The 17635-nt window shown below is 42.3% G+C and overlaps 1 protein-coding gene across 1 annotated transcript; it reads right to left on the reverse strand.

The window, feature by feature from the left end:
- Positions 1-11687: 11687 nt before the first annotated feature.
- tcf21 (transcription factor 21) lies at positions 11688-13785 on the reverse strand. Its single transcript, XM_046373939.1, has 2 exons — positions 13046-13785; positions 11688-12188 (listed from the first exon to the last, which is right to left on the reverse strand). Exons 1-2 carry the CDS (start codon positions 13460-13462, stop codon positions 12099-12101), a joined length of 507 nt encoding a protein of 168 aa, XP_046229895.1. The 5' UTR covers positions 13463-13785; the 3' UTR covers positions 11688-12098.
- Positions 13786-17635: the final 3850 nt, after the last annotated feature.

Below are 17635 nucleotides of genomic sequence, written 5' to 3' on the forward strand. Positions count from 1 at the left end.
CCATACATTTTCTTTATCTGTCATGGTCGCCGGGGGGTCTGGTTTAACCCAGATGACTATGGGCAAGAGGTGGGGTACACAAGAGAGACCACCACACACTCACACCTCAGGTCAATGTGGAGTAGTCAGTTAACCTAATATGAATGTTTTTGGGACTGTGGGAGGAAGTTGGAGTACTTGCAGAAAACCCACACAGGCACAGGGAGATGTTCACGCAGAAGGGCCCAGACCCGGACTTGAACCCAGAAGCCTCTTGCTGTGAGACAATGGTGCTAACCGCTGTCCCAAAGTGCCATACAAGTCAAGAAACCTTCAGTGAATTTTGTTTATCTCACAAAATTAGAATCCAATGCTTTTCTACATTTGGAGTTGATAGTCTTACTAATAATTCTACTTCAGTCCCACCTCAGAGTTGTTTTTCTTCTGGGCTGTTAAGACCTTGCCACACCAGAAGCGACACAACAAAATTCATCTTTTCTTTACAAAATAGGAAATGCTAAAAGGCTGGTGACACGGGAAATACTCACAGTTAGTGATTCAACTGTTAATTTGCTAGCAAGTTGTGAACATGTTAGTGCTAGGCAGTCACAGTCAGCCATTTACTCCTCTCTGGCATTTTTCTCTGCCGGACTGTGCCTTATTTCATTGAATACAGACTTAGTGAGGGGGGGGGGGGGGTCTCTTGCTACATACGATAAAACCAACAATCTTAAGTTCATATAGTTTATTCAAAAGACATATTTGTACTACTGATTCCTGTGTCCTTACTGTCTGCAAATGATTTCTGATTTGTGGGGCTCCGTCAGAAGAGGTTAAATAAATGTGGGTGGTGCAACACAGCTAATACGCTACTCACTTGTGGAATACTCACTCAACGCAGCAATTTCGAGGGATGACAATGTTTTGGATGACACTGCAGTTTGAATTATTGAACTGAATGTTATCAAAATAACCAACTCTGCGCCTATTGTATGAGAAGGCAAGGAAGTGGGTGGAAAGCAATAAATATCAAAAGGCTGCTGAAAGGAAATTTTGAAAGAAATGCAGATAAAACCTGCATAAAGGTACAGTGTGTGTGTTTTTCCTGGGGAAAAAAAAACACAAAGCTTTTTAGTGTGAGACCTCTCAGCTGACTTTTATTGAATCTGCTTTGACTTTTGGAACTGCCCCTGGTTTGGCAATAAAACCAGACTGTAAAACTGGAAAAGCCAATGAGTTTTGAGCAAGACACAATAAAAACATTGATAAGAGTGAGGACAAGCAATTCTTCAGTTGATGCTCTCTCACTTGCTTTTTACTGCCTAAACTCTGCTGCAACAGAGACAAGATTCAGTTATTCACGCAGGTTTTAGAGCTATTTAATGTGCATATGAAATGATGAAGCATGTGTGAACTGATGTTTCACTTCACATGCGACATAATTAGTTAATGACTTTTATCACTGTTAAGTTGCGAATTAGTTAGACTGTTGTACTTTGGTGTCCTCAAAAGGTCCTCAAAAAGTGTGTTATCTTTGTCCCTCCTATTTTTAAACAGTAAAAATAAAAAATAAAGATATGAGAAGTACTACTAAACTTTTCCTTTCACTTTGTGACCTCTCAGAGCTGTGATTGGGAGAAGTGCTGCTGTGAATTGCATCACTCTACACACCAGATAAATCTGTCAAAATACAGGTGTGTGTGTGTGTGTGTTTGCCTGTGTGTGTCTGCTGTGAGAGTATAGAAGTTTTATGGGGTCCAACTGGTGGCCTTGCATGCTAAACTCATTAATTAAGAAGGTTATCTGACTTGAATATACTGTTACTGTCCAATGTACTATGATTTAATTCATGCATTCACACATTTTGATCAATAATGTCAAAACTTTTTTCTCATATTCACATAACACATAACTGAACTTCTCTGTTCCTCTCTTATGGGACTCACTGTTTTCTTTTCTTGGTTCTGTCCATCTGCTTCCTATAATACTGGGGCAGTCTGATCTGGTTTGCAGAAACCCCCTCTGAAAAGTCAGACATTTATTCACGTACAACCCAACTGGTCCCCTTTTTTCAACAAAATAGTCCACTGAAAAAAACTGTCCCAGCCCTGTTTCAATAGGGTGGTCAAATCTGGACCCAATTAAAACGGGGACCCCCTAAATTTCCTTCACACCCAGCTTGAGGAAGAGCCCAGATTAGAGGAATATTTTCTTTAATGCCGACTTTACTTTTTGCGGAATTCCACGGGATTATAATTGAGCCCATGTGTGCTTGGTATTCCAAGGGATTCCCATTTTGGTTCAGTGTGGATAAAAATGGCACGTTCTTACAGCCATAAGGGCGGGCACAGTTTTGACAAATCTTTTTTTCCCTCTTCTTCGTCTTCTTCTTCTGGTTTTTCACCACAATCCTTGGAACGTTGTTTGGAATTAATAAAAGGAGGGGATTTTTTTTTTTTTTTTTTCAAAGTCATGGTCAGATTTCCATGTGGGAAGAGGCGGAGGCTTAATTGGGATCAAATAAACAAAGTCACCTGTGAGTGATTTCAGCTTATAATGAGACACACATTCGCTAGTTCAGACGCGCACACACAAGGCCGTACACGCACATACACACTACCACTTCGATTTGATAAGTACTAAAGCAGGTGTTTGTATCACTCCCTCAGTGAAATTCTGCAAGTCAGAAGCCACCACTGAAGCAGACTGGCACTGACTTTTTGTTCAAGTACACACACATATGCACACATGTACACACACACACACACACACACACTCATCAAGGATTAGCCTCGGCTTTTCATCAACTCCATGACTCAACAGTGAGAGCTTGTGTTCTGCTCCCCTATGCAGTGACCCATCATGATCCCGCTCCCTCTGGCTTTGTGAGGTGTTCTCCTCTAACTGGGCATGAATGGCCACTTGTTAAGTAAACCCAGGATGCTGCTGCGGTCTCATAGTTGTCTGCATGGTATTATTGTAAGTGGTAATCATAAGAAAAGCATCAGGGTGCTGACTGACTGTCTGCTGCTCAGCTGGTGGTTCTCTACCTGTGAGTGCTCTGTGGAGAACTGTGAGAGTCTGACTTTGATTCATGTCTTCCTAATTGTAATAGACCTGAATCCTCTAAAAACAACATGTGGATAATTCTTATGCACACACAGACACACACGTGGACACACACATGCTAAGGCTTGTGTGCATGCACTCATAAAAACACACACACTCCACACACAGGTAATTGTGGCCACCTGGGAAAACATCATTTAGTCAGTCGCCCCTTCCTTCTACTAACGCCGCTCTTACAGCATGGGTATGTATGTGTGTATGTGTGTGTGTGTGTGTGTACACGAACATTTGCGTGTGTGTCTCTCTGTGTGTGAGAGACCTCCTTTATCCTTTGCTTGCTCTTTGTTGCTAAATTGCGTTCAACTATTAAGCCTTAAACCATCCAATTCATATTCTGTATTTTAAAGGCTTAGCAGTTCAAGGTATTGAGGAAAATGGCTGCCTAAAAGCCAACCATGTTGCAGTGAAGTCGTCCATCTATTCTCAGTCCTCCACATATTAAACAAAATATTTTATTTAGGCTCAGAAGATAGTAGTAGTAGTAGTAGTTTTCCTGTCTCTTGCGTTACAAAATGAGTGGCCTCTAGGTGCAGGTTAGTCCATATATTTCAGTGATTTTAATTATTGTAACGTGATCGTCAAAACATGGCCTGACAGCCACCATGTTTAAGTCAAATACCTTCACAGTCTGCTGAATGTGAAGTTCTTCAGGCCCCATAAATCCGTGTGTCCAAGCAAATACTTGAAGGCTTATGGGACACAAACGCTTCTTTGAGCAGCTTGTGTTTAGGTTTCACTGTGAAATTTATTGTTTTTCACTTATGTGTTGTATAATGACTCAGGGGGAGGAGAATAGTTGAAAGCACCCAAGCAGGGATGGATATTCATTTGTTCTACTTGTCTACGTGACAGCTATGTGTGTGTGAGACGTTTTCTGAGCTTTGATCTGATGATGAGCGACAGGCTCTGGCATTACTTTTACACATTGCAAGATTAAAAAAAAAAGTGAATTTCTGCACTTATCTAAATTTTCAGCTAAATAAAATACAAACCTGCATGTTTTTATAGTTATTCGCCTTCATGCCTAGAACTGACATGAGAAAATTAATACCACTAACATATCTGTACAGTCAAAATGAAACTGGTTGTCTTGACCCATAAGAACCTAGTATGACATGGGTGTCACAAAATTTCAAATGAGAAAAAAATTTGCATAAATGTCCATTGTATCATATAAGTAACAGATTTTGCACACAGGGGGTACTTTTTCTGAAACAACTTCAGAAACGCATACATGTGTTCCGTCCAATCTGTTTTCTATCCCCCATAATTTTACAATAAAGAAAAATGGGTCTGTGTCCTAATTAAGCAAGAAAAGGGGGCAATTAAGCAGAAAAAGGGGAAAAGTCCTGGGCTGGTTCTGTCCAATTGTAACAAAATCCACCTATCAGCACCATTAAAGCTCATTAGTTTTGCTATATCTTTGTTTTTAAAATGCATAGAAAAACTACAAAGGACAAAAAACATGAGTTTTCTGGCAGATTGTTTCTTAGGTGGGTGCAGTGACTCCTAGAAAGTCACTTTAGGAAGTTTTTTCCAGAATTTCAAAAAAGAAATAAAAAAAAATAAATACACAAAAAAATTCTTTAAACATGCACCAGTGGCTTACAAGGGTCCTTCCTGTAGGGGCATTATAGGGGCATATATGTAGGTTATTTTCATAAGGACTTTTTCTCCAGTAGAAATTGCTACAGTGAAAACGTCGAAACGTTGAGGTTTGTGGACCATCCTGAGCAACTGAAACATTGTTTAGAAAAAGATGTTGCTGTTGAGTTTTTAAAGTTTTTAAAGTGCCGTTTTTCAATGTTTTAAGCTGCACAGACACAGGTACACCAGAGTGCAAAAATATCAAAGAAATATACTTCAAACCAAATCCAGTATGACTAGATACAGTGATGGGCAAGTAAGAATATTTGTTTTGTGGGCTTTTTTTTGTTTTGTTTTTATTTTGGTATTTTTTTTGGGGGGGGGTTCCATCTATTGACCCTTTAAGTCACATTTTGGGGCAAAAAGGTTTTTTTTTCTGAGATAAAGACAATCGTGGGAGATGATAATTTACTGCAAAGACAGTTCAAGCAATGACAAAAAGGCCAGAAGTCTCAAGGCAGGCACCTGCTGTGATCCTTTTAATATTCACAAATCCGTGCCAGCAACACACGCTTGCTCTCTCACTCTCTCTCTCTCTCCCTCACACGAACACACACACACACAGTATAAGCAGTAAGCACGAGGAGGTGATCTGGACAGGCCTCATCTATCTTTGGTATCTCCTCTGCTTTGGTGGCTGATGTGCCAGGCTGCCATGCCATCAGATACAAACTGACACCACTGTCAGCTGTTCCCCAACCTCAGGCATGTTAGAATATCTGGCAAAATTTTTTTTAATTCATAATGAGTGTGACACACTACTGTTCAAAAGAGGCAGCAGCCCACACTCTTCTACCAAAACATCTGAAAAATTTGAAATTGAAATTGAAAAGTGTTTTTGCTCAAACGTTTCCTCACGCCTCTCCAGTTTGGGCACTTGCTGCGCACGCCATTTAGTCACTGCACCCACTCATCATCTTACACTGTCCCTAAATCTTCACAGATCAATGCAATGCAGCTTCAGGTTTCACTTCTCCCTCTCTCCTCGTGATATTCATTAAAAGGGATCCTCTGCTGCCATCTAGAGGTTCATATAGATTCTTAATAGGTTTTTGAAAAGATCTACATAGGAATTAATTATTCATTACCAAAAACACTATCGGGAAGGTTAAGGAGCAGCTGGTAATGATATCAGTTCACGTCAAATCCTTTTAAATTACATTTCATCCCTTCCATCTTCTGGAAGATTTTTACTGTTTGAACTACTTGAGATAATGATGATATTCTTCTCTGCCGTCTCTTTACAAAGTGAAGCGTTAAGCTGCCCTCTGATGTGAGAACAGCAGCATGTGGTTTTGATAGATTTCTCGCTTTTCAGCCATAAAATATGCAAACAGAAGAAATTGAAGAAACTGGCAAAGTGGTTTCTCTGTGTCCTGCCAGCTTGAAAACAACATTGCACTATTCATGTTATTTAAGGACCTACGCTTTCTATCACTAACGTAGAACATGAATAAGATAGGATTGTAGTTAATGAGAGGCAGAATAGTTAAAACGCCAAAAACAGGCAACTTCATAGTTTGGTTTTTTTTGTTTGTTTAGTAGCTTTTTGCTTTTCAAGATGTGTTGCCAGTCCAGTAAGATTAAGAACAATCCACTGAATAACTGCGTAGTAGGTTTTGTGAAGCCAACTCAGACAATGTAAAACAATTACCATCAACTGCAACTGTCAGCATGTCTTTATAATCATGAAACAAAAGTATTCTTCATTTCCTGTGCATTGTGAATATTGTCACAAGTTTTTCTTTTTTTTTTTTTTTATCCAACAACAATCTTATATGCCACGTATTCAAACCGAGGATGACTTGGTGTAAAGTTTCACAGCATGAAATCACATGAGATGACTGCCAGGTTTCAAGGTGTCCCCAAAAACCTCCCAGAAGATGGCAGTCTTAGGACACTACATGAGCAGACAGATGTGTTAGGGAGGGACCCGGGGAGAGTTGAAGGGAGTAACGACATGAGACTGTATATAGTGATGTAACATGACAAGGAGTGATGTTTTCTGCAGTGGGCAGAGATGAGATCTTCAGAATAAATAACGTGTAGTGTCAAAAACTTAATAAACTAGCTGTATGTCTCTCTATTTGCTAATATAGGCCTGTCTGTCCAATATTTATGTACAGATGGACAGAAAGAGATGTTGGAATGTACAGTATAAACTGTTGACTCGCCTGTTGCATCGCCTTCACACTGTTGGACTACGCTGGCTGCATCAGACCTGACAAACAGCCGTACCAATAAAAAGTAAGCGATCTTAAGTAACCATGAGGGCAGATGGGTAACATGATGAGGTCAGCTGGAACACTATGTGATTTCTTTCCTCCCTTCAGCCAGTGGACCTTTTTCACATCACAGTTTGGGCAGCTGTCCAACAAAACAATTAGTAAGTATGGGAATCCCAGCCCTGCTCTCATGCAGCCCCCTCCCTCCCTTCTCTATCGCTCTTCCTCTCTCTGCAGCTGGCCCCAGAAGAGAGGCGGCCAAGTTTATTTTCTCCACGGTGGTCCCTTTGAGGTGGCGGCGAGGCCTCTGCCACGCCGCCGCTGATGTATTAGGTGAGGGTCCTTGAGGAGACGTCGGTGGGACTCTTTTATTACTCAAGCACTCAGTCTTGTTATTCCTATTAAAGGGTAGTTGGTACCATCCTTTTCGCACTGGGCAAAGTGAGGTGAACGAGTGAGCGTGATGAAAAAGTCAGCCAAATCCCTACTGCCAGGCAAAAGTGAAAAGTATAGTCTCAATGAAAAATGAAGCAAAAGTAGTCTTTAAGACTCAATAATATTGTAAATATTTCCATGTCATCTGAAAAAACTGCTGTTCATGGAGACCATTAGAAGATGCTAGTAAGCAGACCTTGAATCGGCACTATTTTGTAAAACCAATATTTTCCAAAGTCAAAAATAAAATTTCAGTTAAAATGCAACCAAAATATTAAATAATTCTGTGCTTATTGTCTTTCCCTGTCAAAAGCAGAAGGTCAGTGTTGATTATTGTATTATCATTACTGAGGCAATACTGTGCAAGCAGCACACACTCCTCCCATAGTTACCACTGAGGTTATGTCCTGTGTATTTTCTGGGAATTTGGGGTGTTTAATATAAGAGGAGTTTTGCACTGTATGACTTAAACGACTTATCCTATTTATTTTCCACTGATTCCTAGATGAATTATTGATGGAAGAAAACTGAAAATTGGATCACTATTAGTTGAAAAAAAAACAAACAAAAAAAGATTCTCAGCATTTCTCATGGCCTTGCAACATTATTAACAGTTAACAAAGGATTAACCGTAGCTACGGTCAAGCCAGGTTGTTCTGTTGGATGGTTATATTTGTATTTTATTAACTCATTAAAGGGTTTGTATGCAGAAATGTAAAAATGGAACAAGTGGCTTCTGAAACAATACTGGAGTAGACAAAATATAACAAAACAAAATATCCAGCAAAGTTCGAGTAAGCCTTTAAACCTAAAAACTGTACTTAAGAAAGACTTGTTTGTCATGCCTGGTGTTTTTTGCTTATGCTTTGTCTTTTGATTTCTGTCCATGTGCCATGTTCCATGTTTGTCTTGTGCTTCCATGTATTATGTTCAAGGTTTTTGTCATGTCCTGTTTTATTTTGAAAGTGTCTCTTCCCCTGTGTGCCCTGTTTTCATGTAGCTTTGCTTTTAGTTTTCCTGATTGCTTTCTCCCTCCTGATGTGTGTCACCTGTGTCTCGTTGTCTTGTCTATTTAGTCCTTGTCTTCCCAGTCACTGTTGTCAGAGCGTCTGTGTTTTTCCCTCATGCCATGCCAGGATCTGCATTTCTTCCCCATGCCATGCCAGGAATATTTTGTTGTTTTTGCCATGCCATGCCATGCCATGCCTTGTGTTTTTGTAGATTTTCTGCCACGGTAAGAGTGAGCCTTTTGTTGGTTTTTGTTCTAATTAATTAAAAGACATTTGTTTTTGGACCTCCACCACGCCTGCCTGCCGCTTTTTGACTCTGCATCGGGGTTCAGTAAATTTCTGCGTCGACGACGCCGACTAATCGTGACAGAACGCTCTGACCAAACATGAACCCCGTAGAGTCTCCTAATGCGGGCACCGGAATGGCGGCCCGGCCTCCCAATCTGGTGGAACTCTGGGAGGAGCAGATGCGCCGCTTCAGGCCCCGGGGAGGCCTGCATCCAGCAACAGACTCCCTGCTGCCGGGGCGGAGTCCGCGGATCGAGCCGCCAACCGTCGCGGAGATCGATGCCATATTCCAGACCCTGACGGAGCGACTGTCTGCCGTCTCCGCTCTCCTCGCTTCAGCTGATGGATCGCAGCCCACTGTTCCAGGTCTGGGTCCGCCAGCACCCCAAGCTACGCCGGGGCCCCGTGCTTCAGCTGATGGATCGCAGCCCACTGTTCCAGGTCTGGGTCCGCCAGCACCCCAAGCTACGCCGGGGCCCCGTGCTTCAGCTGATGGATCGCAGCCGTCTGTCCCAGTTCTGGGTCTGTCTGCCTTCACGCCACGTCTCGCCAAGTCTCCACGTCTCGTCAGGTCACCACGTCTTGCCGCCAAGTCTCCACGTCTCGTCAGGTCACCACGTCTCGCCGCCAAGTCTCCACGTCTCGTCAGGTCACCACGTCTCGCCGCCAAGTCTCCACGTCTCGTCAGGTCACCACGTCTCGCCGCCAAGTCTCCACGTCTCGTCAGGTCACCACGTCTCGCCGCCAAGTCTCCACGTCTCGTTAGGTCTCCACGTCAGGTCACCAAGTCTCCACGTCAGGTCACCAAGTCTCCACGTCTCGTCAGGTCACCACGTCTTGCCGCCAAGTCTCCACGTCTCGTCAGGTCACCACGTCTTGCCGCCAAGTCTCAACATCTCGTCAGGTCACCACGTCTCGCCAAGTCTCCATGTCTCGTCAGGTCTCCACATCAGGTCGCCAAGTCTCCACGTCTCCTCAGGTCTTCACGCCTCGTCAGGTCGCCACAGAGGCGGCTCATGGATCAGCCTTTGGTTCTGACCCAGCACTCAGGCAGACCGCCTGAGGCCTCATGTTGGGTCCTGGCCCAGCATTTGGGCAGACCCCCTGATGCATCAAGCCCCACCTGGGTGTTGACCCAGGGTCATCCGCCTGAGTTTTCAGGTCAGGTCCATGCCCTACACCCAGACTGAATCACTGACTTTGTTTTTGGTTTTGTTGCTCCTTGATTTTTCTCTCCTTCCTGGTCCCCCTCCACCCGCCCAGCCTGGTTATCTGTTTTTTCTGTTTAGGGACATCTGGGATCTGTCCCTTAAGGGGGGGGTTCTGTCATGCCTGGTGTTTTTTGCTTATGCTTTGTCTTTTGATTTCTGTCCATGTGCCATGTTCCATGTTTGTCTTGTGCTTCCATGTATTATGTTCAAGGTTTTTGTCATGTCCTGTTTTATTTTGAAAGTGTCTCTTCCCCTGTGTGCCCTGTTTTCATGTAGCTTTGCTTTTAGTTTTCCTGATTGCTTTCTCCCTCCTGATGTGTGTCACCTGTGTCTCGTTGTCTTGTCTATTTAGTCCTTGTCTTCCCAGTCACTGTTGTCAGAGCGTCTGTGTTTTTCCCTCATGCCATGCCAGGATCTGCATTTCTTCCCCATGCCATGCCAGGAATATTTTGTTGTTTTTGCCATGCCATGCCATGCCATGCCTTGTGTTTTTGTAGATTTTCTGCCACGGTAAGAGTGAGCCTTTTGTTGGTTTTTGTTCTAATTAATTAAAAGACATTTGTTTTTGGACCTCCACCACGCCTGCCTGCCGCTTTTTGACTCTGCATCGGGGTTCAGTAAATTTCTGCGTCGACGACGCCGACTAATCGTGACATTGTTAGTGTGCACACAGTCTTTAAATGTGCAAACAAATCTTTCAAACAGCACCAATTCGTGTTTCATGAGAGCATAGCCTCTTAATGTGAGTGGAGGTACAGGTAGGCATACGTGCAGTTTTTGGCAGGTTATGCTTTTTTTTTTAAAGGGTTTGAAGAGGAAGAGCTGGGAGAGATATTAGGCGAAAAGACAAAAATGGGGAGTAAACAGAGGGATTCTGTGTAAAAAAAACTAAAAAAAACTAAACTAAACAAAAACCACCATGTGGACACCTCCATAGCAGTACCAGCCTTCACTTTCAACCCAATAAACCACAATGAGAGAGAGAGGAGTCTCACACACACACACAGAGAGAGAGAGAGAGAGGGATGCCGCGTGTCAGACTGCATAAATAACTGTCGGCATGATGTAAACACAGCGGTCATAACCCGAGCGAATTAAAACAACTTGTCTGGGCGGGATTAAAGCTCAGCGCGCAGGTTTTCTACAACTTTCAAAACATCGTCAAATGACCTCTGAGCGACTGAGACCTCTCCACTTCTGATTGGCTGAATCCTAAATAGTCTCTCCAATCACTGAGCGTTTGGCGGTTAATTAGTCTACCCGCAGTAGTTAGGTCCTCCCTAACAACTTCATTCGCCTCTCACAGGCGTGTTGTTTCTGAAACAAACACATGGAGTTGTGTTTCATTAAATAGTAATAAGGCCTCACAATATTCAAAAGTGAAATTACTTCAGCAGGCTATTAGTTAATTCTAAATCTCTTCTACCTCACTTTCTTTTACACCTTTTCCTGCAGTTATCAATGAAGCAGGGTAGTGACATGATCTTAATCCGCCTTGTTTAAACTACAAGAGCACGAACTGCTTTTAGGGTACCGAACAATCTTTGAAGGCAAACGTTTGTTTATGTAATGACAACCATGTCCACCGTTATCTTTTAGAAACAACAGAGAGAGACTTATCTGCACTGACGCTTCGTTGGTGATCAGGTTCTGCTTTTCTGAAGGAGTGGAGATAAGAGGGGTTACAAGGTCGGAGCACTGGCCCACACACGGAAATAAGAGACAACCAAATGATAATAATAAAGACAATGATAAACATTCGATAGGTGTAAAAGTGATACAAATATATATTTATATACATGTAATCTGTACAACCATTTGAGACAGTGCACATCCATCCATCATAATGCAGCAGCCAACACGAGCCTGAAAGAGTAAAAAAAAAAAATGCATCTGCAGAGTATAAAAAAAGCGATTTGAAGCATGCGGTTTATCTTTGAACCAGCAAAGACAACGATAGGTGACAGGATGCATTTAAATAAAATTCAGTTTCTCTTTACGGGAACGAAGGGGAGAGTATAGGCTAGGCTACTCTCTTTTATTCCCACTCAAAGTCTGTGGAGATGAGACGTGCATTTCAGTCACAGTCCTTTCTTTTTTTTTTCTTTTTTTTTTGTCTTGGAAAATAATTGTTCCTTTAAAAAAAAACAAACGTAGGCTTCCGCTTGGTTTGGTCAGGACGCCGTTGTTCCACATAACCTTGTGGTGTTCAGCATCTCCTTCAGTTCGTGTTCCGGCTTACCTGCAACCATGAAAGGCCACGTCTGCGGAGGAAAATTAGAACAATTAGGACATAGAGCTTCTTAGTCTGTTAATTCATCAAATTATGAAACCGATGTCCAAACTAAAAACCAATCAGTCCAGTTATGTGTCGATCAATCACCTGCAGTGATCAGCTGAGAATGATGAATTCCAGACATGATTGGACTATCGCCAGATGTTGATGCACTGATTTTTTTAAAAAACAAGCTTTGTCCCTTGCAGCTCCAATAATCTGACCTGTGACCGTTTTATAAAGTTATTATTTACTCTATGTTTGCAGGTTAATGATTTCGTCTCTATTGTAATTTTTAAAAAAAAATGCAATGATTTTTGAGATGCTGTACAATTTTTTTTCTAGCTTTATGGGGGAATAAATTAAGGCCAAATGTTGTACTGAAACGACTGCATTATTTCGAAATTATTCAGTAAGAAAAATGATAGGGCTATAATTTCTGGTCTGATCATGATCCTTTATACAGGGTGACACCACTGACCAAACTTTGGCCTAAAAACACTCATCATGAATGTGAATTATTACCCCTCTCATGCACCTGCTTCACAAAGCCATCATCCTCATTTGACACTTTGGTGCTCTGAAACATATGGGGCCTAGTAGGAGTCTGCAACCCGGGTTAAAATCCTTAGAAATACATTCCAGTGGGGGTAGCTTTGAATAATAATAAAAAAAGATTCATTCATAAAGTTAGAGTTAATTAAAGTATATCATAACCTACACATTCTCAAAATTTAGGCCTCCCCTTTAAACGTCACTTTAACCTTTTCCCTCGCTGTTTTTTTTTTCAATAACGAAACTAAACTTTCAGCTGGCCTTCCCTTCCACCTTACGCGCCAGTCTCACCAGGTTAACGGGGTGGATAAATCCATTTTCGTATTTGTCGTTCGCCAGTATCTGCCGGAGGTGCGCGATGTAGCTTGACGCCAGGCGCAGGGTGTCCAGTTTGGAGAGCTTGGTGTCCGGTGGTACCCATGGTAAGGTGGTCTTCAGCCGGGAGAAGGCCTTGGATAGGACGCGCATCCTGGCTCTCTCTCGTGCGTTGGCCGCGTTCCTCTGCACGTGCTTGTTCTCCTGCTGCGCCACACCCTTGGCTGCAGTTTTCCGGGACGCTGTCTTCCGTTTCTTATTCGGCGCGTCGTTTGCGCCTTCGCAGTTGGAGCTTTCCTCTGTGCTCTCGTTGGAGTCTTTGCCGGAGGAGCCAAATTTTAGGATGCCGTCCAGAAGCTCGTCGTCGACATCGCTGAGAGACCCGGTGGACATTGTAAACTGTCTCCGACTGGAGCGGGCTCAAAACATGGGAGCAGGAAAGCCTGGGCGGGAATGAACTGGGTGGACAAACAGACGTCTTGGAGATAAGTTCATGAACTGCTAAGTGTGCACGGAGGGAGCAGAATGCAACAGTTTATATCTCCATGACTGGAGAGGGCGTTACCTCATGCTGGGAGGAGACACTGGTGCTGAACTAACATGCTGGTTCCTAAACGGTTCCAGGACCCCAAGGGACCCTGGATGGATACCCAGAAAAAGAAAGTAGAATAGAGGATTTATTTTAACCACAGTCTAACTTACCGAGTATTTCATTCTTTTAATAAATAAACAACTGTGCAGAAATTGATTAATTACCGATTCTTCAAACTTTTCAATAACTTCAAAGGGGGCTGAACTTTACTTTGAGAACGACACACTATTAATGAAACTACCTCCAAACAAATCTGGGGCCTACAAGTAGAAACACACACAGGCTCAGTCTGTAATATTCACATGTAAGGTTTTAAGCATTTAATCTTTGATAAAGGTGGTTGATGTTAAGAAAATATATATTAATTTGGGATCAATAGAAGGTTCTGCTGTACCTGAATGAAAAGAATTACCTAGTCTAGTCTAAAGCAAAACCAACAGATTCAATATAAAATCAGTGGTCTTGTAGATGTGATTGGCATAAAGATGTTTATTCTATTTGCCTAACTTAGGTAAAATATATATTTAAAATTTTGCATTTTATTTTCTTTGATATGTTATCTTAAAGAGGTTTTGTTGCTTCTGAAATCCACTCCTGTAAATGTATAATACAGTGGGAAATTGCAAAATTTCAAAATATTTGGGATTTCCCTGGTCCACTCAGAGAGCCCATGTAACTTTCAGCACATCTTGCCAGTTAACAGGATAAAGCACAGGGGGTGTCACGTCTCAGATGGCAAACTGGCGCCTTCGCCCCCTCTGATGTAATGGATACCCTGCATCCACAATCCCCTGTTTGGCCTTCCACATCATTCCACACCGATGCTCCATGCACTGGTCCACTCAAGACCAAACAACAAAGTCTCTGGAGCTCTGTGGACCTGCTTTAAGAAGGAAACGCTGGGTAGGAACAGGAGGACACTGATGACAGTCGTGTGCATTTTGCTGACCTAATTTTTATAAAAATTGTTCACTTGTCAGTGACACTGACTGAAATATTGTGTGGACAAGTGTGCCTGAAACTACAAATATTTCTTGCTGGGATGCAGGATTGTGTGTGTGAGTGAGTGTATGTGTGAACTCAACTCCTTTGCCTGCACAGCTGAAGGGTGTGTAAAGATGAGAAGTGTGTCTCTTGAGAACTGACCTTTCACCCCTTTGCTTCCGGTGTCACTAAGCGGCACCACCACCGCATTTTATCCGATGGAATTGACACAATACATAAAAACACTTCATATGGAGCTGCATTTTGGATCCAGTTGGAAATAAACAACATCTTGAAAAGAATGGATATTAGAGAAGAAGATATTAGAAAGAGAGGAAGACATTTTGGAAACGGCTGATACTGCAAGGAAAAGGGAGAGATGGTGTCTCACACAGTGGAGAGAAAGGAGGAAGGAATAGATAGGTGAGGGGATGGAAGGAGAGGAAAGAGGGAAAGGAGGGGGCTTAATCTCCTGGGTGGGCTGGAAATCAAAGCACTTTGTGGAAAAGTAATAATAGAGTCTGCTAGATTGATGATCACCTCTGAGATACATGGATCCACCAGAGAGTCAGGGGGTGGGAAATGAACTAAAATAGCTTGTGAAATACAGCACAGCCCTTTTCCTCTCCCCTCTGCATCAATAAAACAAAGACCCTGATCTAATACCCTTATAACTATTATCTGTACTTGTAAAAGCTTTAATTCTTATGTGGTCTGTTACTAGAGAAAGAGAGTATCTGTCACACAGAATTGCTGAATGCTCCTACACCAAACCGGGTTAGTCATCAGACATAACTGAACTTCACGGGAGTGGTAATGTGTACTAAACAGTGTACTGTGAGTGTTTAGAAAACCTCAATGCATGTTTTTTCCCGCTCAGAGCCTTGGTCACACACACACACACACACACACACACATAGTGACATGAGGCAACAGGTGGAGAGGGGGGCGTAAGTGAGAAAGATGGAGAGAGAAAAAAGAGGAGACCCTGGCAGTTATGGAGGGACATGCTGCTAATTAGCCAGTTTGGGTCAAAGGTTACACTGGTTGTGTGATGTCACCACGAAGGGACGGGTTCCAGATGTTGTTCGCAGGGCCACCGAGGGCGACACCTGATGCCTCGGGTCATTATCATTTCTCTCTCAGTCACACACAGACACCTGTGTTGAATGTTTAAAACAACTGCATATGTTGAGAAATAGTAGGTTGGCCGTGTGACATTCAAATGTCCTGTAAGAGAACAAATATCAGCGTATCTGTAATGAATCACACAGTTTAGGTGTGCTTGCTTTCAGAATAGTTCAAACATGGGCCCTGTTACCCGACTCCCACCATGAACAGGTCCAGGGGTCCAGGGGTCCAGTAACCCTTGGCTCTATGGCTAACTGAGATAACAGGTAGCCGAGGCCACACGTAACCACAGCAAAGAGTATAGTGGGGAGCACTGGTGATATGCAGTCCCCTTATAGTTTTGGAGCTACCTGAGTTCTGCCTAAATTTTACAAAGTTGCCTTTTTAAAGCTACTGTATCCTCACTGTGACATTAGGTTGTGAGAGAAAGGGAGGATAATCACAAACAAAATATCGTTTTATTTATTAGAAAAACATTCCACTCTTTGACTTAATAAAAGAATATATAAAAAAGAACGAAACTTGCTTGGTGACTGTCAAGAACAGAATGAGAAACTGTAATCTTGGAGTGAGGCTTGGGGTGAGAAAAACATCATCTATCTATGTCTAAGCACTCCAGTTCCCTGTCCCTTATCACAGCTCCCCCCACGCACACAAACACACACACAGACACATGTATGCACAGATTGCTTTTTGCCTCAGTTCAAGTACCTCTAAAAAAAGAAGGAAAATCTAAGTAAAATAACTAAAAGAGAGGTTGCAGAAAGTGCAAACACACAGCAGGGAGTTGAGTGAGCCGGGGCTAAAGGATGTGGCGGACAAACTGGGCAATAAGAGAGAATTATGAAGATGTTTATTGGAGTGGAAATATATTATTATATTTCAAAAAGACTACAGTCCTTTGATATTCAGTGACAGGAACATCCGGGGGGAGGCAAACAGTGATTCTCCAGAATGAGACTGATATTCTGTCAAAGTGTAGGTTAATGACCTGGAAGTCTTGTTCTTGTAGTGTGAAGGAGTTGGAGTGTATTGGTCTCTGGAATGTCCGCACACATGCACACTTATGTGGGTAAGTGTGCGCATCTGTGGTAAATGTATTGAGTTTCGCAATCTTTGTGACAGATGGATATGGGGGTCGAGAAATATAGAAATTGTGTGATATCTTGGAGAATGTGGATAGAATCTGCTCCATGTTCCCGCAGGATTGCTTAAAAGTTTCTCCTCTCACCTGACCTCACCTCACCGACCAATCAGACAAAAGGAACAGCAAGCTGACAAAAACAAACCTGGGATCCTACCATTGTGCTCAAAGATGTTGTATTAAAAGGAGGACAATGATGAATATTTTCAAACTTGTGAAAATACTGTTTATAAGGGGCGTTGCATTATACCAGCATTGACCACTGACATATATTAAGTTAAATGACACATTTCCACTGAACAAAAGTGATGTCATTTGGAGCCAGAGTCCTTGCAGTAGTGAACTTGCAGTGGAGCTGTGGTATCTCATACACCCACCTAACTCTCTGACATCACAAGCAGAGCTCAGCTGTCTATAATGACATCTCAACCCCTTTTTTATATTATCAATTAACTAATTATTATATAGCATATTTATTATTATAACATGTGCAGTTATGGCCCGTACTGGAGCCAGCCACAAGGGGATGATTATAATGTTTTGGCTTCACAGCTCTCATGCAATCCATCTTTATATACAGGCAATCATAGTGTGATATTAAAAAATGAATTGATATCATGTTAATAATGCACATGTGATAATGATGTGCAAATAATCCAGATGTGAGGCTTCATGGATCATCACTTCATCTGGTTCCCTTTTCTCTATTCATTAA

Source organism: Scatophagus argus, chromosome 19 (genome assembly GCF_020382885.2).
Source record: "Scatophagus argus isolate fScaArg1 chromosome 19, fScaArg1.pri, whole genome shotgun sequence".
NCBI lineage: Eukaryota > Metazoa > Chordata > Actinopteri > Scatophagidae > Scatophagus > Scatophagus argus.